Raw genomic sequence first — 20,992 nt, 5'->3', positions numbered from 1 at the left:
TCAAATCAGAAAATTGTGTAAATACAAACATAGATAGGTGTCATTAATAACCAATTCACAGATAGTAGCGTATCATCTACATCTGAACTGGTGAATTTTCCAATTTCCAAAATATTCTATTAAATGTAAAACCATTTTTTGACTGGTTTTTATTTGCGATACAAAAAGCCAGAAAATTTAGTTTCATTATTCATTTATCTGTGTGCATAATTTATCTACAGGAAATCAAGTTGAAACATTATAGTTGATATATCTGGAGAGTCGCGTGATAAAAGGGCATGTGCTTTAACTAGATTTCCTAGCCTTGCCTATGCCTATCCAAAAGTGTTGAGAGGGAGCATTCAATCAATAAGATCTATTGCAGTAATCAACAATTATGCCGTTACCAGTTGGTCAATTCAACAGTTTTCAGTTTGAATGTGGCATTTTTTCTATATATTCCGGGTCATGCGCGCTGTATGAAAATATTATAGCTGTCTGTATTTACGACCCCTATACAATCTAATATAGTTATAACCAAAGGTGGAAATGGAACAAACCTTTAGAAAAATCAGCTAAAAAGAAATAAACCATCAAAGAGAATCTGTTTTTTTAACTAAGATGTGATAAAATACTTTCGTTACTTTGTTAGATTCTATGTAGATTACTACTCATTATAAACTTAAGAAAAATTACGCTACCATTAATGGTTGAGTAAATTACCTTCAGAATTTTTCCCTTAGAACTATAGCAACCAGTACCAAAAACTTAGATTCAACCTCTGGATTTATAAGGAACTAATGAATATCATATAATCACAACCGACTAATTACTCTGAATTACACCACTAACTAAACTAAAAAAATAGTTTCAATTTATCACGATATCTGCAGTACCCAATTCACTAATGAAAATCATGTAAGGAAGATAAAATACCTTTTGAACCACGCAATCTAATACTATATCCGCAAAGGGCATGTTGTTTTTTGTACTTGTATTAGCAACATTATGAACATGTTCTTCGACGATGCGTTTTATTAATCGTAAGGACATTATCCATCATCCATCTGTGCACCTTGAATGTTTCCTTTTCAACTTCGCAGCCAGCAGCAATCGTTGGATCTATTGATGCATTATGAACGCCACGTATTTGATTAGGTGACAAGTAATGAACAGTAATTAATTGCCTAAAAAGGCAATAATTTCTTCCTAACCAACGGTAAGTGAATAATGGGTTGTGCGTTAATTCAATAGCAGCTATCTTTGAGCAAATTCCTAAAACAATATCAAGTTTCCAGATGTTAAAAAAAACGGCTGTTATTGTCGAAAATTATTTGTGTCAAGCAGAACAAGCTTTAGCATACCTGTAAAATAAACATCTTCTAAATGAAATATAGGGGTTTCTAACGCTGTTCTAAAAATCTTTTCCGCAACATCTGAGGACATTAAGTAGCTTGTTCCTGATATATATTTTGGATAAACAGGGCCTGGATACAAATAGGTGGGTGCATACCTACAAGGTCATTTATAATTCCTGTTAACCAGACAAACTTTTTAAAACTATATTTGTTGTACTCTAAACTGCAAAATCATAAAATTTGGCACAACTTCACAGTCAGTTTGCACCCAAACCTTTGAATTAATTTTAAAAATTAAGAATTATAATTTTTTTAGATATATTTTCTATCTAGTCACATCTACAATTTTTTTTGGTGCTCTGCTATGTACACGCCACACCGTTGACCATTTGGTCAAAATTGCAACAAACTTTCCCATATATCCTTTATAATTTCATTTACATAACTTTCTTGGTTAGAGGTTAAAAAATGCCAAATTGAAAACTTTTATTATTAAAACTTTATTTAAAACTTCTAGTTACAGTTACTTTGTATAAAATTGGATGTTCCAAATATTTATTGTTTCTCAAATTATGCAAAATATTATAAACAGTTACAGTTCCAAAATAGTAGGATATAATTTTTTTAGAGAAGATTTACTATGAAATTGTGCAAAGTTTTAATGGTGAGTTAAGCTTGCTTTATAGTCCATACACTATTTCTCCCAATTTAAATACTTATAAATATGAAACAAATCTCAAAATAATATTGAATATCTAAATTAAACCATTAATAAATTTCATCTTACCACTTATCATGATGGTCTCTTATTGGCCTGGCACCACAAATTACACCACCCATGAGCAAACTGCCAGAAGTGTTTCTATTGACTAATTGATTCACTAGTTTCGGCAGACTCAAATACATATCATCATCTATCTTTAAAAGGTATTGAGAGTTGCGCGAACACTTTGCATTAAATATTTTTAACATTATTGCTGATTTAATAGTAAGATTGTTATATGTATCTTCAAAATCTTCCTGGATTATGTCTTTATAATTCTGGCTTTCGTAGTCCACAAATAACTAAAAATTACAATACATTAAATTGCTTCATTATTGATTGTAATCAAAATATTTTTTCAATATAAATACTCCTTACATGAATTGCTTGCCATTTATAAAGAAGAGGAAGTTTTGTTAAAAATCAGTCAGCTGCCGAATTTTTACAAACACCATGTCCTTAATATAGAGGGCTATTTCATACTTGGAATTACTCATATTCGACAGATAAGGCAAGACCAAACATTTATCCCAACAAAAATAATCTAAATATTGTAATAATGTTTAAAAAAAAATTAGAAAAATGTCATAATTCACTATGTTTTCCAAATTAAATGACTACAAGTATACACTTAGCCAATTTGAAAATTTTCAACAATTACATTCTCTACCCTCTTATCCTACTTGCTCACAGTTTTTTATGTTGCTGCTATGTTTACTGTTAAGTGACAATGTTTATTATATTTTAAGACAAAAAAGAAGCATTCCTATTGTGCCTACAAACTTTCGAGAGCATCCTGCATTACCTGAGTATTTGCGTCAGATGTCTTTCCCAATAAAAAATATAGTGATATATCATAACCCAGAATCTTCTTATCTTTGCCCCAGGTCTCCCTTATTGCAGTCCTCGTCTCTGTTCTATTTGGCGAAGTGGTGATCATTATCACCAACAATGAAGGTCGATCACAGAACTTTTCTGGGAAAATTATAGGGGTTAACTTGTTTTTTTTAATGTAGTGATTAAGGTTTCGACTCTTGTTGAATTCCCACCCAGTGACATCCGCTATAATAAAAACCAACTTAATCAATACTTTTTCTCCTTAATTAAATAGGGAGTAAAATATTAAAGCCTATGTAACCAAAAAAAATTCTTATTTCCTAAAAGTTTACAAAATCCCATAAACTTTTTTCACTTGAAAATCAAACAAGCAACATTTTTAATCAAAATATTGAACAACACATATACAACATAGGCATTATCCAAGGCAATACTTCTAAACTTGTTATGTAATGGAACTTACCTTCCCCAGAATCTTGAATAATTAGCAAAATAAGAAAAAGGAACAAAAATATGGACAGCACAAATAATGCTCTCGGTAGGGACTTCATTTGCTGAGTCGTGTTAGTCGTGAAACTTCTAGTACAAGTTTGAATTATATTTTAAATGTAAATCTCATAGCTGTAATTAAAATTCGGTTACTTAACGTTACCTCAAAACCTTTCTAAGGTATAACCTTTCAATTCAATCATGATAGCTTCTTCAAATGTCATTATCATAAGCAAATATTATATTGGTCATTATAACGGACAAATAATGTATCTTTAAAGCGGAAAATGGTTTAAATTTTGATTTATTGGTTATATTGTGATCACAGGTCATAGACTAAAATGGAAACGGTCTAATCGCCTCGAATAATATTGAAAGAGTGACATCTTATGTTTGTCCCGTTTATCATTTTAAAATGCTGGTAAAATAATTCGACAGATTTCTTCTTTATCAAATGAGCAAGTTTAGCGAATTTGGTTTCAAAATTAAATACAAAAGCACTTTATATTAGGAAAGTTGCAAGTTTACATTTTACTTGTTTGTGATTATCACGTGCATGTAGAAAACAAAAATGTCTTTCATGTCATTGTAAGAAGCAAAATATATATTTTTTTATTCTACGATAAGCGTGTAATATATTCCTACAAACAAAACGTAGAATGCAACTTCTCCCTAGTGATGATTTTAATCGGATAAAGAAGACTTACTAGATGTCCTACTTATTCAGCCATTTAATATTTTACACAAAGAAATGTACAAAGAAATATCGACTTTAAATAAATTAAACAAATAAATAATAATAAAATTAACAAATAGAAATTGCGCGAAGAACTATGATAGCAAAAAATTTTAGAGCTTGTAATTTTATTGGATATTGAAAACTGTCAAAACTTCATGTCATGCCTACAACAAATGGGAATATATAAAATTACTTTTTACAAATCACAGACCAAACGTGAAAAGTTATTAAGTTTTTTAACTCACTTTTCCCAGCTGGAATCACAAACTCAAAATATGTAATGTCAAATTAAAAATCGCAAAACTATTAACACACACAACAAATCTTTCTAGAAAAATCGCAAAAACTCAGCACAACGCGAAATGAGCATCGCACAGCGCAAAAGCTGCTGAAAAAGTCAAGGGGACTTTTGATTCATCGTGGCTCCTCGATTGCAAAGCGATGTCGCCCGATGTTCCTTTTTTTTATTAGAAATGCACTGGAAAGATGCTGTAACCATACTATATTTATCAGTATACTGTGATTGTCATAGCCCGTATAGTTACTAGACAACTATACGTGATAGCCGCTTGGCACAGAACAAATGATAATAACCAGAGCGCTCAGCTAAGCAAAGGACAGAATTAACGCAAATCGCAAGCATAGTATTTTTAATTGCAATTTTTCATCTCTTGGTGCCAAATACTAAATTATTTTTTCTGTGATCGTGTTCCTTGTGACCGTTCATTATACTTGTGTGTATTTCGTACATATTCAGTTTAAACAAAAATCTATAAGGGGTCGTGTAACACAATTAAAATGTTGATCCCAATACAATTTTAGATGATTCGGTTATTTTAAATTTTAAAACTTTATTTAACATGCTATTTTGAATGCCTAATCTTTTATAAAGTTTTCCATATTTAATGATGCCGTTTCCACTTTCTAATAATTCAATGACTTAAAAATAGTGGACGGTGTATTTGCAACCGGGAAATGCCCTTTTAAAGAGCACAGGATGTTGTTACTAATCGTTCGTTAAATGTGAAATGTTCGTTAAACTAACATTTATTTTCAGCATGTCGATTAGCATTTGATTTACTGCTTACTTTAACAGAGTCGAAGTTTAAGTTTTAGTAAATTGTATTGTTTCTCATTATCTTTTTTTGTAACATATATTCATTTACCTAGCACCATTATGTCTGATGGCAGGGCCTATTACGCCAATTTTGACCAAATGGAGGCATATTTATTTATTTTCTATCATTTTCAGAATTGACAAAGTTTATTTTTTTGTGTTGAGAATTTACAAATTTCATTTTCCATTTATTTGTTTTATCTTATTACTATTTATTATATTTTGTTTAATTTTATTCTGCTGTTTAGAATTTTTGTATTAACTATAAGAATTTTCGGCTTATCTGTTAAAGTAGAATTTCTGCTGGTAACCTGTTATAGTTTATTTACTTTTGTTTATTTCTGAACAAATATGGAATATGATACCTATATAACGGTCGAAAGATCTGACGATCACAACCTTTATTTGGTTGCTCTTCCCCTCCTTAACACGAATCCCCAATCATATAAAATCGCGTAAAAATTCTTTAAGAAGGGGATTCGCAAATTAAACAGCCAATAAAATAAAATAAAACTCTGGAGCAACTAACTGGCGAGAATAATTAAAAAGTTTCTTTTAATTGGGCATTCTTTTGCTGGGAAATTAACGAGACAAGAGGGTGCCAAGTTAAAAAATATGTTAAGAGGGTTAAACGTTAATTAATCACAGGGAAATGTAAATTTCGTGTACGTGTTACGCTTCTAGGCATCGTTCGTACCTGCTAAGAATGAAGTATGATACCATTTACCTACCTACTTAGCACCGTTTTTTAAAGTATATTTGAAAAATTCGGTCACACCTTTGTCTGCAAGTCAATTTTTTAAAGATGTACAGTGGTTATGCCTACGCAGAATGATACCTATATTTTATTTGAAATTATTGAAATTTAATTCAATCCCCTGTATCTTTCTATCGATTAACATTTATCATGACATGCATTGAATAAGTCTTCCTATTTTGAGATATAAGTATACCCAATAGGTAGTATTGCTGTTGCTCTATAGCGGATAATTCAGATTTAATTCGGTATTCAGTATTATTGGCACACACGTTTTGTTGTAGTTGTACATTCATACAAAATGTAAATGAGAGTTTCCCTACAATCAATTTCTTTTCATTTATAAAAAAAATATGAAAACTTTTCTTTGGATGGTGTTACTCAATGATATATATTCGATGAGTATACTCTGTCTGTCTTGGCGTTTGGGACCCTACCCCGAATGTAATTACGACCTTCATATTGTTACTGGATAAGACCATACACCGAATATTTTATTTATAGGTAAGGCGCAAAACAGGCGAGAGTCAGGTAGATATCGACCACATATCGACCCATCTCGGTGGCGTTCTAAGCTTTAAGAGAAACCAGCCTATTGAATTATTAAGTGCAGCACATTTTATAAAATTGTAGCTTCTTACATACAAAATAACAAAGAGTAATTAATATTAATGACGCTCTGTACTGTTAAGTAATTATTGATACTTTGTATATATTTAGCGTCATTGTATTAGTACTGATGTGATTTTATGAAGTAAACGTATTATAATATTTAATGTTTATATTTTTAAAATACCTTAAAACTATGTAATTGATGCTCTGTCCTACAATACTGACGGGTCAGATGTTCTATTGTTGGTTGGCCGATAATGACCGTCAAAACTAAAGACAATATTCTTTGAGACAGATCATACTTAAAGCCAAGGCAAAGAAAAAGTTGTTGATAAATTGGCAGATGCGCAGATTTCTGAAATATTTTAAATGAGTGAGATTCATAGAAACCTTTTATCTGATTTGAACAATAGAAACTGAAACATATTTACAAGCCATAACGCAATCTTTATTATTATTATTACTAATTAACTTAATTCTTTTCTTGGATAAAAAGTAATACATAAAATACAATAATAAGGGCGACTAATACATTTAAATGAACTTAATTAAAGGATACACAATTTTTTATTATTATTTTCATTTTAATTCTTAAAATCAAGAGACTAAAGTCTAAAGGTTTAATTATTTATTACAGGATGATAGTTATAAAAATTAAGATGTATTTTTGGAAGATTTTGGGATGTATGACAAATTTTGATTGATTAAACCGTTTGTGTGTGAAAGTGAAAAGTAATCAAAAAAGCCCTTATCTAGCCCTATTTTAGAGAAAAAGGGTGTCAATGAAATTACTAAAAGTAGTAGTGGAAATGTTAAATACAATAAATATTATATAGTTAATTGAGATCCGTTCGTTTATAATTATAAACCCTATTTAAAAGTATTTTCACTTCCTTGCACTTTATAAGCAAAAACTATAACATTACGATAAGCAATAACAAGGAAAATGTCACTTTAGAAAGTCAGTTTCGCTAGTTACGGCTGATATTACGGTTTGAATTTTGAAATTTGTCAATTCTGATGGTCATGTCACATTTATGAATGTATTTGTGCTGTTTTGCAAAATTTTACCCAAAAACTAATGGTAGTAGAAATTTTATAATACGCAACACGTATGATAAACTTTTTCAGTCACTCGTGACCCAAATGAGGTTTATCAAACTTGTTGCATAATATACTATTTTCTGCAAACTTCAAAAAATTACAATGATTTACACATTGTAAGTAAAAACCCAAGAAATCATTTATTTCTAAACATTAGGTAATATTTAATTTTATTTTTATAGATTGTTATATTAAGTCAGTTCCATACTATTTTTTATATAAAACTCAGCCTGTGACAGATTGTAGAATAATTTTAAGTGGTATTCACAACATATTTTTACGTTTGTAGAAAAAAGTTTCTTTTTAACTCGTCCGCGAAATATTTTAATGATCTAGACTATTTTTCAAACTCAAAAGCAGCTATTATCATTAAAAGTCATGAAAAACTTTTTAAATTAAAAACAGGTTCATTTATGGTTATTTTCACCTATAGTAAACAATAGTATATTTTGCAATTTTGTTTAATAAATGAGTAACATCCGATTGCTCAGAAGCCCGGAAGAAACTCGGATTCGTAGGAAACGAATCTGAAGTGGTTAGATGACACTTTCCTCACGCTAGATCGGTGCATAATTAGGTATTCAGACGGGAGTAGAAAAGAATCTTTAACAATAGTATATTATGCAACAAATATGTCGATAAACGGCATTTGAGTCACGAGTCTATATGACTCGAGCGGAGCGCAATGTAGCAAAACAACACGAATATATGACATGACTCTCCGAAAACATCCGATTGCTCTCAAACCCGTGCCGTGATATACCGGAAATGTCCGAAGGGGCTCGATTACGTGGACAAGAAACTCACCTGGAAAAGTCAAGCTTTCCGTACGCTAGATCTGTGTATAATTAGGGTATTTTGCAGAAAGGAGTAGAAAAAACAACAAAAATTTCAAATGGAAAATATTAGCTTTTTATACGAAAATGGTCATTCCCGAATTTATTAATATACTCGATCCGACCCAATGTAACATTAACCGTTTCGATATAATTTAGGCCTTTCCCAACGCGCAGTGCGAGATGAGCCCTTTATTAGTTCCTACAGACCGCGTTTCAAATCGCCAAATTGGCAACACTGACGAGGCGAGAATACAATAAAGATCGTTCGGCTGGACCACACACGAAGTCACACTGATTGGTTTTACAGCCACACCCACTGATATGGGCGTGGCTCTGATGTGTCATCGGGCCTTTTCACGCCAGATTTAACTAGATAGAGGGAGAAATTTAGGGGAAATGCATGGGCAGGGCAATAATCCCGCCAAGTTAGTGGGGTAGATTTTAGGTGGAGTCAGGTTAACAAGTGGGGATAGATAGAAGTAGTTTAGAGACCCCCAATAATTTTTGTATTAGGAAACGTTTTATTAGTTTAGTTTGGAGGGTTAGATTTATATTTTGTTTGAGAATGTGTGTATCCGAAGAGAACAGATATGACTCAAATTTATGGGACTGTTGGTTCAGCCTGATTGAGCAGCTGGATTTAAATAGCAATAGCAAATTCTTTTTGATACTTTGGACATAGTGCTTGCTGTGGGTAGGCAATGGCTTAGCATTTATGATGGGCTTTTTTTTTAATATCTGATAAATTCTTTATGACAACTTAGGTTTTTGCCGGATGCGCAAGTATTAATGTATATCTATAAAGTATAGTATCTACGCATACTAGGCTAGTTTATATTTTTTATTACTAGTAATGCAGTAGCAACATAAAGAGAAAAACGAAACGCAAAATGAATCCAATTTGACGTATTATGTAATATTCATAATCAACTAACCAAAATGAAATGTTTTATTTAAATTGATTCATTTCTTAGATAGATACACGAATTTAAGAAAACACCACAGTAAGCAACACAATCACAACCGTTGACATTAAAATGATATTTAATTTAAAAAAAATAAAAAAAAACAATGAGGAACAAAATCAATGAATGTCACCAATGGAACATAATACATTTTTTGAATCGTCCAGATAGGTTAAGTATGTTTATGTAAGTATGTAATATCATATTATGAAACAGGTTTGATAAACCCTATTTTGGTCACGAGTTTACAAAACAGCACAAATACATTCACTGAGTGATGTACTATGACTAAATACTACCGAAAACATAAGGAAACCGACATCTTACAGTGATACTTTCAAGGCGCCACTTGATCCCTACATAATTTTTGGGTATTTTAGAGCTGGGAATAGAAAAATATTATCAGATACATTGGCTTAAGTCCAAAAGGGGTACGTACTGCTTTAGAAACTTTTATGGAAGTAATAAGAAAATGAGTGATTTTGAATTGTAGCCTCGTTGACATCAGAACTATTAGAATTTCTATCCAATTTTTCCAGCACTTGATAAACTGGCTAGGAAATGAGTTGTGAATATGAAAACAGCATTATTAGCCGAATAATTACATATATAATTACATTACATGAGCAGGTTTGGCTAATAATTTTTGATTAATTTAATTAATTTAATAATCTGCTATTTTTGAGTGAAAATGTCCATCTATGTACTTCTTTGGTTTGAAAAAATATATTGTTATTACTTTACCTAATAAAGGAGTAATTATTTAATAATAAATTTTCTTGAACAATGATATACCTTCTATAGAATAGTCTATAAAAAGTATTGATGAAATGGTTCTGAAAATAAATAAAATAAAATATCTTGCAAATATAAAACCGACAACTCAGCAGCAGAGTTAAAGACATAAAAGTATTCCTTGATTGATCAAGTTTGAAAAACGGCGAACGCAAAAAATTCAGCTGTCATAATTTTCTCGGGTAAACTGCTTCATGGAAACGATCTCACTGCATTTTCTCGGGTAATTCGAACGCGCAATTTTCGTTCCATTAATTAAAATACTGTGAAACGTCAAGTGTTTTTGTGAACTTCGACGGTTTCTATTTCTGGAAATCGATTAAAGAGCTTTGTGTGTACGGAGGAATTTCTATCATTTTATGGGTTCCACGAAAACGTCCCGGGATGATGACACAATGTGTCGCGTAAACGTGTATGGAGATGATCCGCCACGAAGGAGATAATATACCTACTCTCGGTTCGATTCTCGAGATTAATTGCGTTCACGTATGGGTTAATAATCTTACTCGACAGGGTAGGTATGTAATATATTTATAAAGAAAAATTCGAACTTGCGTTAATCTCTCGGTAGCGCGCAAAAATAAAAATGAAATTATTTGGTTCAAAAAAATATTCCCTCAATCAAACAAGTATCAACAATAACAATATAAATTCCTTTATTTTTACATAAAAAATACAAGTTAAATTTGTTAAGGAAAAAAACAACTTTTTTTTTAACTTGGGATGAGAGTCCTTTGTATCCCGAGTTCGAAAATATATAGCTTGTCGGTATAAATAGCGCTTTTAGAAATTATAATTAGTCTTCGTGACTTTTTTAATATCTGTCAAGGTACCATCAAAACAATGTTTTGTTTTCCAAGGCAATAGTGACGGTGATTACTAAATTCCATGTTTGCATAATAAACTAACTAACTAATGACAAACTACATATTTTTGAAATCGGTTCAAAAGGGACTTTTATCTTAAGTAAAAATACACAGGTTCCATTAAAAAAAAATAAAGTTCTTGATTGTATTTACATTCACGGCGCTTATTTGTTTTAATTATTACTTTCAGAATATAATGGAGAAAAAATATCCAACTTTTATGTAAATAGTTTTTAGCTACTGAAAACCCTGCACAGAGAATGCGAAAACTTTATTTTTTTATGAACCTGATTTATTTATCACACAGAAAAAAAATCGAAGCGAGAAAAAAATAATTGAAGCGCCTAGAAGTATCAGCTATTTTTCAATTAAGCTCGAATGATTTTGTTTACAGTAGTCGTTGTTCAACTAATAACTTATTTTTACTGAACTGAAGTTTATTCCGGTGTGTTGGGACAAAGTAAGAAAAGTTTTATTTTGTGATATTTAACATAGAATTTTCCATATTTTTTTATTAAGATTTTTTATAAGAAGAATGATTGAGTCAGTTAAGAAAATATAAGCAAAGCGGTTTTCATTGGTGATTTGTTTCTGTCTATATAGGTATAGCTGAGTTCCAAATATCACTATTAGATTATTTATTTATTTATTCAATATTGCTCATTATTGACCTAAATCGGTACATATAGACGTACCTACGTTAGATGCTTAGAGTAAAGGGAGCATAGTGATAGAGACATATTTTCAACATAATCAAAGAGTTGAGTGTGTCTGAATATAATTTACATATATCTAATATGACCAAACTTTAAAAAAATTACCTTAGAAAATATCAAAGACGATTCAACATAAAAGTTGTGGATTCATTTGAGAAAACTTCGCACACATACCAGAACCTATATTTCCAATCGAATAACAACTGTACCGTAACTCTGTTTCTTCATTTGAAGCTAACCATCTCTCGAAATCGCTCTGGGCGAGTGATTCGCTAGGAATTTGGAAGGCAGTCAGAAATTGGTTCGATTACGTAAGTTTTTCTATTTTAAAAATATATTTTTTTTCATTTCATTAAAATAAAAAACAAAAGCTTCACCGCAGGTACTTGTAATAGAGCTTCAGGAATATTTTAAGAAAATTCAAAGAAATATCTTTTTCTGAAGTAAGTAAGTAAAAAGGTGATTTCCTCAATTGCTGAAATTGTAAATTTTCTCGTGGAGGCAGATTTTTTAAATTCTGAATTTGATAAAGTGAACTAAGGTTGGGGCTCACCGTGAAAGTATCCCGTATATACCTAATTAATATATTTGTATTGGGTATTCATCCGGTTGTTATTTGATCCTAGCGCAGGATCGGTTGCCTGACATTTCGCTGGCATTTTCAGAAACTGCAAGTCCATGTCACTTGTATTTACGTGTCCCGAGTCTGCACATTTATGCTAGATGCCAGATGAAGTTCTCGCGAAACGTCAGACAATCGATCCTACTCTAGGATCTAACAATGAACGGATGAATACCACCTTCCATCCGTGAAGGACTACACACTATACGTATATTATTCCTGATGTCGTGGCTGAAGAATTATTCTAGTTAAAACTTAAACTTTATAGCCAAGATATATAGCCAAGCATTAATCCAATTTAGTTTAGTTTATTCCTACATTTTTATATAAAATAATTTGAAAGATAGATATTACTTTAGTTTGTTGCTTTGGAAGATATATTTTTTTATATTATGCAGAAGGTGTGTGTAAACGGCATTTGAGTCACGAGCTTATTTGGCACGACCGGAGCAAGTGCTTTAATAAACGATTGCCCTGGTAATATCCCAAAAATGTCCCAAGTGGCTCGCAGCCGTAGGTAACGAAACTGACGACTGACTGCCTGACGACGTCGTAATGCTTTCCGTATACTCGATTGGAGTATTTCGGACTAAACACCACTAACGTATTGGTCGTTCCGTTGCCTCCGGAGGCTTGGAGCGAAGGGGCCATGCCGAACGGTGCAGTTGTCGAGCTGCAGTTGATTCGTCTCGATCTGGGGGGAACACTCGACATCCAGCGGAATACCAGTCCAATTGATTTTGGTCCGCCTTGTCATACGGTGGAATAATTTCCATGGCATGTGCCGCGTGCAAAAGCTCATGGGTCTCGCCATATTTTGTATTACCACCTTATCTCCAATTTGGATGTCATAAGGTTTTGGTTTTCTACTTTCGTCTTCCCGTCTTTTTCCTTTTTGATTATTTATGACGTCTGTGTCCTGAGCTTCCTTATCCACCTGCTCTCCTATGATGTCAGTAATTGATGGAATCTTCTCCTGGATCCTTCTGAAGTTCCCATGGGGAGTTAGATTGTACAACGTTATAAACTTTTGGGTTTCCGCTTTAAAATAATTATTATTATTTTGACAAATCTGGAGCCTCTTCAGAATCGACTTATTCATATTCTCCACCTTTCCATTAGTTTGGGGCCAATAAGGCGGCGAAAGTGTCCCCATTCTTGCCGATAAGAGACCATCAGAGTTTCGACCGTAATTGCCTTTTCTTCACGCTGGCTCCCGGATGTCCTTCATGTGCTAGTTCTAAAACTCTTAGCCGCAAGAATGAACATATCACAATCTTGTTTGATCTCAGTAAGATTGGTCCCCAGTTGGAAAGTTCGAAACGAATTGGAAAATGTGGGTTTTTCTCGGTATGTTGCTATTGTTCATTTATTGTTTCTCCTAGTGCGCGGTTATTGCCCTAGGAGCACTGTTCTCGATTATCCGTATGACATACGGTGTTCACTTTGGATCCCCATCTATCACAATTGAATGCGATGCAACATTAGACTTGTCAACGCTCGCTCATTTTGTTTATTAATCACAATTCAATACAATACCTATGTGCTACCTGCTATCGGTATTTGTCATTAAGGGCAAAAAAGAAACGAACTATTTATCTATAAATAGCCGTCCACAATTCTGCAGGATCCAATCAAAAACAAAATCCAATATCCCATCCTCGTCGCCAATTGTTGCTATCCTACACCTCCGATGAGACACAATTAAACGTCCTGCGGATTACTGTTCGTATATTAATTCTCTGCAAACCAATAACTACAAAATATAACAATATAATACACATTATTGGTATTGGTATTAAAGGGGGGCGCCCTCGCGGGCGTCCAAGCACTTAGGCCACCAGATAGACCCGTTGTGCCCCCAGGCCGCTCTAGAGGGCGTCCAGAATGCCGCCCCTCCTATAGAAGGTCAGCAGCTCCTTTAGCCCAATACCGTACACTGAGTCCGGATCGATCAGGGCCGTTCCGAAGACACCCAGTCTTGCCCATGTCAAGGCAGGGCACTCGGTAAGCAGATGATACGGGGTCTCCTCCCCTTCCATGCACCACCTACACTCCGGGTCGTCTCCAATGCCTAGCAAGCAAAGATGCCTCCTAAGCCTGCAATGTCCTGTGTAGGTCCCTGTTAGTGCTCTACACTCCCTTCTGGTCAGTCTAAGCAGCTCCCTGGTCCGAGGAAGGGAGGGCCCATCTATCATCAGCCTCGCCTGCCTCATTCCCGGAGCAACTCTCCAGCCCCCCGCGGCCCGGTCTCTCGCCCCGGCTTCGAGAGCTCCCCGCCTCACACACGGGACGATCCACAAGCGGGGCTCTGGCCCTATATGCCTATGCGAGGAGCCCTCTCTGGCTAAGGCGTCCGCTGCCTCATTGCCCCGGATACCGGTGTGACCCGGGACCCAGACCAACGTGACCTTTCTCTTCTCAGCCACCCACCTCAGTACCCCTTTGCACTCCTTTATCAATAAGGAGCGCGTACGCACTGACTTCAGCGCCATGAGTGCAGCCCTACTATCCGAGCAGAAGAAGACTCTCCTGGTTCCGTGGTTGAGCCGAAGCACCTCTCTGGCCGCCATCAATAAAGCAAAAATTTCCGCCTGAAACACAGTGCAGTACTGACCCAGAGGGACCGACAAGCTCGATCCCGTTGTCTCGCAGTACGCTCCAGCTCCGGCCAGATCTCCCATTCTGGACCCGTCCGTGTACCAGACAAGTCCATCCCAGGAGCTCACTCTGCCCTCTCTCCAAACTTTCCTTGATATATACGAACATATCACAATTTTGTTTGATCTCAGTAAGATTGGTCCCAAGTTGGAAAGTTCGAAACGAATTGGAAAATGTGGGTTGCTATTGTTCATTTATCGTTTTTCCTAGTGCGCGGTTATTGCCCTAGGAGCACTGTTCTCGATTATCCGTATGACATACGGTGTTCACTTTGGATCCCCATCTATCACAATTGAATGCGATGCAACATTAGACTTGTCAACGCTCGCTCATTTTGTTTATTAATTACAATTCAATACAATACCTATGTGCTACCTGCTAGTGGTATTTGTCATTAAGGGCAAAAAAGAAACGAACTATTTATCTACGTAATAAATAGCCGTCCACAATTCTGCAGGATCCAATCAAAAACAAAATCCAATATCCCATCCTCGTCACCAATTGTTGCTATCCTACACCTCCGATGAGACACAATTAAACGTCCTGCGGATTACTGTTCGTATATTAATTATCTGCAAACCAATAACTACAAAATATAACAATATAATACACATAGTAAGCAATAAAAAAAATCTTTAAGAAAAAGAAATTAATTTAATCACTGATACCTACTGTAATAGCCCTTCAGCCACACCAATGTTAATAGTTATAGTGAATAATGCAATAATGCAGGAAGGTGTCAACAACTGACCCGACGTTATCTATCTTTATATTATAAATATTCATGCGGGATCTGATCATCCTGAACCGATACAGTTCACTTCGTAAGTACTTTATATGCTCGAAGCTACGTTCTCAATGCAAAAACAATCGATCAACCAAAGACTAGTTTTAATATTTTAGTTATACTTTTTAATGGTAAATATGTAATACCGAGAATCTACAAACAAGCGACAATGAAAAGTTTCCTCGCGTGCCGCATAGGTGGGAATATATCTGTATATAGACGCGTCATCTATTTACCAAAATTGAATTCGACTGACGAAAACCTAATTCAAACAAGACATAACATCAAAAAAATCACCGATGCAGTAAACAACCTGGCAAAGTAATACGTACTTGGTGTAATATTCTCGGAGATTCTTTTCCTACCACTTTTTTCATGCTTTGTTCTATAAATAAAACCGCATCCCACAAAAAACTCGTTAAAACGGAAAATGATTCGCCATTGAACGCGGCTCCGCCTATTTTGCCGCGCCTCCGGAACCCTAGCTCCGCCTTTAGGCCGTTTCAGAACAGTCAGAGTGCAACGGAAAGCCGGTCGGTTAGGATCGATTAAATGTTAGTTATCGATAACGCGTCCAAAAATATTGTTGTCAATAATGAACTGAACGGTGTGGTGTTTGTTTGTGCACGGCAGGTTGATAAATCCTCTTTAATATGCTTCATTAAGGGCTGTGAAAATGGCCGCCCTAACAGGTAATCTAGCCATGTTACCTCATCACCATAGTTTCAGTCAACGAAGTACGGATGGGTCGGTTTCTATGGACTCGTCTAGTGAGAATTTTGACAGAGATTCGCCAAACATAGATGACACCAGCTGTTGTAGCGATGAAACAGTTCTTTCGGTCGGAAACGAGAACGAAAATCAACCTCCACAAGATGAGGCCAGTACTGAGACTACTCCGACGTTGTCGTTTAAAAATATCGAGAACCACTTGAACGCTCTTTCGCAAATCACAAACAGCACCTTGAATTTGGAAAATCGCGTATCTAGTCCCAAAGTGAACAGTAATAGTAGACTGAGTCCCAGTAGTAGTTCGAAATCGTTTGGTATCGAGTCTCCTCCCCCGATGGGATTTTTGTTCAGGACTGTGGGTGAAAATTCGAATTTGTGTTCGCCGCGTTCTGTGAGTGATCCTGAATCGCCAGACAGTCCAAGGTAGGTTAAAAGTTTCAAGAAGAAATTCAACATGGAAAGTTAGCTCCACATTAAAAGTCAGGGTTTAATAATTTTAGGAAGAAGTTATACAGTACACTATACAACTACACAGTCTTTGAATTTTTCAAAGAAACTTTCACAAAAAGTATACAGTCTTTTGTTTACAATAACATAACATGAAGATCATATTTTAGATCCTGTTTCTAAACAGATGTTGTTTTTAACTATGTTTGTGAATAAATCAAAAAAGTGATCACTCTTAAAATTTTTCAGAACTTAATTTTTAATGAAATTTGAAGATTTCTGTGATCCCTTAAGAATAATGCTTCTTTTTGTATTTTGTTTATCGAAATCTGCCTGGAAAATGGCACCTGAAAGTCAGGAAAAATCTGGAATATTAGAAAATATTAATATTGTATATTAGATTGTATAGGTGGTGCAAAGATTCTGCAGTATATCAAAATAAGCCATAAATGTATTACACTGAGGTTTTTTATTGAGCAATTACTGGAATTTAAATAAGAATTTGCACATTTTATAAAAAAGAACAAGAATAAGTAACAAAATGCAAAGCGCAGAATAATGTCTAGTTTTCATTTATTTTGTGGCAAGATTGCCACTAAAAAGACGAGATTTTATTTCCAATGTTTTACTGCTCCGTAAGTAAAGAATTAAATCATTTTATCAGGTAGTTTATTAATTGTTAATAAAACCAATGCCTCGATAAAAGGTAACGGAGAATATATATTATGTAATTGTTTTATTTAAAGAAAGACTTTGACTTTCATTTCCATGTTCCATATGTTCATATTAATATACTTGTTCTAAGATAGATAATATGGTATGGTATTTCTTGATTTAGTTTTTAGTACAACCACAGCGTAAGAAGTGTCATTTTGGTTGATATATCACAATCCTGTTAGTAAATACCTAGTGTTTTTTTTTTTGAATACTTTAACCTTTTTTGATATTATTGTTCAAGTATCTAAATTTGAATTTGCGCTTAAATTTGGTACATTTTTCGTGTCCTTTGGGTTAGTTGGTTTAAGTTTTAATAAAAGGCAGTAAACGGTTGTTATTTTGTTATCCAAAAATAGGTAAAGATTTTGTTGGAATTTTAACTGATGTGAATAATATGATGTTATTTTTTTGCAAGTTTGTGTCAATTAATTGTCAGAAAGAAAGTCGTTTCACGTATTTCTTTTGAATCATTTGAGCAGGTTGATTTAGAGCTGAAGTGACAAAATTCTAGTAAAGATCCCGCTCTATCAATTACGGAATACTGTTCATCCGAACATTTTCGAGATATAGGGTGTGAATTATGTAGGCATCAAATATGTAATCGGTCAAGAGGTTTGAAAATTGTTTATATCTCATAAATCAGCCTATTCATTTTAAATTAAAAAATTAAAATTAAAACTTTTTTTTCCAAAAAGTTAACACGTGTCTCAGAAACGAAGCATTTTCGTATCCACGTGACATTGTTCCTTTATTTTGCCATTAATTCGGCGTCATTTCAGACACCATCACCACGATCCCCTTTACTCGCCCCATTACCACCCCCAGCGTCGCGAGTCGTCGAAAAATCATCCCGTTAACGAAGCGTCGGCGTCCACAAATAATGGCACACTTAAATTTTCGATCGACAACATCCTCAAAGCAGACTTCGGTAGGAGCCGGATAACGGACCCTATAACCATAAGGAAAACCAAACCACCTCCAAGAAAACATTCTACAGATTCCAGTAACAGCGGCGTCGACTTGGAATTGGGGAGAAGTTTAGACGGAGTTAAAAATGGCCCCGCTTCAGTTGGGCCCGTAGATTTGAGTAAAGGGGAGGGGGTATCTAGCGATAAAAAGGCGTCTTCCGACGACCAAGGTGGTGCTGGAAAGCAGCCGATGCTGTGGCCGGCCTGGGTTTACTGCACTAGATATTCAGATCGACCGAGTTCAGGTAGGATTTTGTGAATTATTTTTTGATTATTAATATCAATGGCATTTTATCTAAAGAAGACATCCAGATCACCCTTAAACGCATACGTTGCCAACTAATATCAATGTGCGAAGAAATATCCAAAAGAAAATGCCTACTTCTGTACTTAATTTGTTTAATAAAACTCAGGATCGATAATTGTAGCTAAATTGTTAGCGTAGGTATCTATATATACCAAAATTTCCGCTTTAAAACTTTTATGGGATGTTTTCATCTATCAGATTGGGTTTTGTAGCATGAACAATCTGGAAAAAGTAATTTGTGTTCACACTTGTTAAATAGACATCGCTATAAAATGGTTTAAATCTATCTAAATGGGATATATGGAAACACTTTTATCCCAGCCACATTATTTTCTACGGGAGCAGGGTTGTTTTTTATAATTACTGGACGCTTTATTTTTTAATAATAACACAAATTACACAACCATAATAAACTATATTTCTTTGTTTATGATGCTATAATTAAGTAATATTAGCAATTTGCCTTTAGAAATACCTGTTCATATCGTTAATCACAATTGGTGCGCAACCGCAACAAAATTTACCGATACTTGCAATCCAAAATGACTAGTGTTGTCATCTTCATGGAGTTTTTAAATCTATCAAAATTGCGGAACTCTTTATCGCAACATATTTGGAAATTATCCCAGTTCGCGCTTTCTTGAAATATCGCCGTGAAGGTTACCCACAAACAGTACGGTGTCTATATAACTATATGGATTTGATTACGAAACTATTCTAAACTGTCACTCAGCAAAGAAATCTTTCGGTAGAAATCTTGGACATCAGAAACTGACAATCAAAATCTGAGAATTTAGCGTCAGTGATGTAGACTCTTTGAAGTCGTTGAAATTTTTCCTGAGGATTGTACGTCAGCGACTTTAAACGCCTGAAGACATTTTTGTCTACATTGCGTGCCATGTGGTTGATTCGGTATTTATATCCTTAAAGTCATCAGTCACAAGAACGACGATATTCAATAGACATGATGTGTGTAGGACGCAACTGAACAGGCTTTAAAGGCAAATCTTTATTTTGAATATTTGAATAATTGTTCGAATTATGAAGATGAAGCATTGTCAGCACCGAAGATTTGACTCTCAAAGTGCAATAATGAGTTATACGTGTTGCAATGGGCGGGGCCTCTTTACATTCAATACGGTTATTGATGTCTGCGTGCGTTTATAATTTGCGGCGAAGAAACTACACGACGGCCAGTCGGCACTTACCATCACTTGGCATGTTTGTTTTTTATTTTTTAACGCTGTTGCTTTTTTGTTGTCCGTTGATACCGAGTAAAAATTTTTTAACAACAAAAAATATGGTCCGTTTTTGGTGATCTTCTATCACAAGAATTTCATGATATATAGGCGAAGGCGCCAAATTAATTTTGTTCTAATTGGTAAATGCCAAATTCTATGCGGAGTTTTGAAATTAATGTTATTACTTTGACTGTTAACTGTTACTGAAATGATAAAATAGTTTCAGAATAAGACACTAGTAACTTTGGAGCTACAAGTTATTTATATTTTTCTGCATATTATATGAAGTAATATTGATATCTCAATCCAAATTTGCAATACCACGTCAAATATTAGACTAAATTCGAATTAATTTTTGCTCTGTCTACTTGCAAAGGAGTGCACCTACATGGTCTCTTTTAAAAGTGATGACTTTGTTGCACTTATATAAAATTTGCAAGCAAAAAAGGATATTTGCCTTAGGCCGCAATGACCAGCCGTTCTAGAGATATTTAGGACTTGAAAAGTTGTTAAATTATTAATAACAAAGAATTTGTTAATAAAATTTTTAGCACTCTGTCGTGTCATTGAACTT

At 34.3% G+C, this 20,992-nt stretch overlaps 2 protein-coding genes across 2 annotated transcripts in view; one reads left to right on the top strand and one right to left on the bottom strand.

Moving 5' to 3' along the window:
* Positions 1–980: 980 nt before the first annotated feature.
* LOC132700299 (beta-1,3-galactosyltransferase 1-like) lies at positions 981–3,753 on the bottom strand. Its single transcript, XM_060667487.1, has 6 exons — positions 3,614–3,753; positions 3,401–3,558; positions 2,906–3,162; positions 2,125–2,402; positions 1,344–1,492; positions 981–1,254 (listed from the first exon to the last, which is right to left on the bottom strand). The coding sequence occupies exons 2-6, from the start codon at positions 3,486–3,488 to the stop codon at positions 986–988; spliced, it is 1,041 nt and encodes a 346-aa protein (XP_060523470.1). The 5' UTR covers positions 3,489–3,558; positions 3,614–3,753; the 3' UTR covers positions 981–985.
* Positions 3,754–16,535: 12,782 nt separating this feature from the next.
* LOC132705532 (homeobox protein invected-like) overlaps positions 16,536–20,992 on the top strand; it is a 72,280-nt gene continuing 67,823 nt past the window's right edge. Inside the window, exons 1-2 of the mRNA XM_060676161.1 lie at positions 16,536–17,161; positions 18,682–19,115. Coding sequence (XP_060532144.1) covers positions 16,683–17,161; positions 18,682–19,115 — 913 coding nt within the window. The 5' untranslated portion in view covers positions 16,536–16,682. The remainder of the gene's footprint in view (positions 17,162–18,681; positions 19,116–20,992) is intronic.

Source organism: Cylas formicarius, unplaced genomic scaffold (genome assembly GCF_029955315.1).
Source record: "Cylas formicarius isolate icCylForm1 unplaced genomic scaffold, icCylForm1.1 PGA_scaffold_10__41_contigs__length_53128322, whole genome shotgun sequence".
Lineage (NCBI taxonomy): Eukaryota > Metazoa > Arthropoda > Insecta > Coleoptera > Brentidae > Cylas > Cylas formicarius.
Note: the sequence above shows the minus strand (reverse complement) of the source record. Positions and strands in the feature narration are given on the sequence as shown.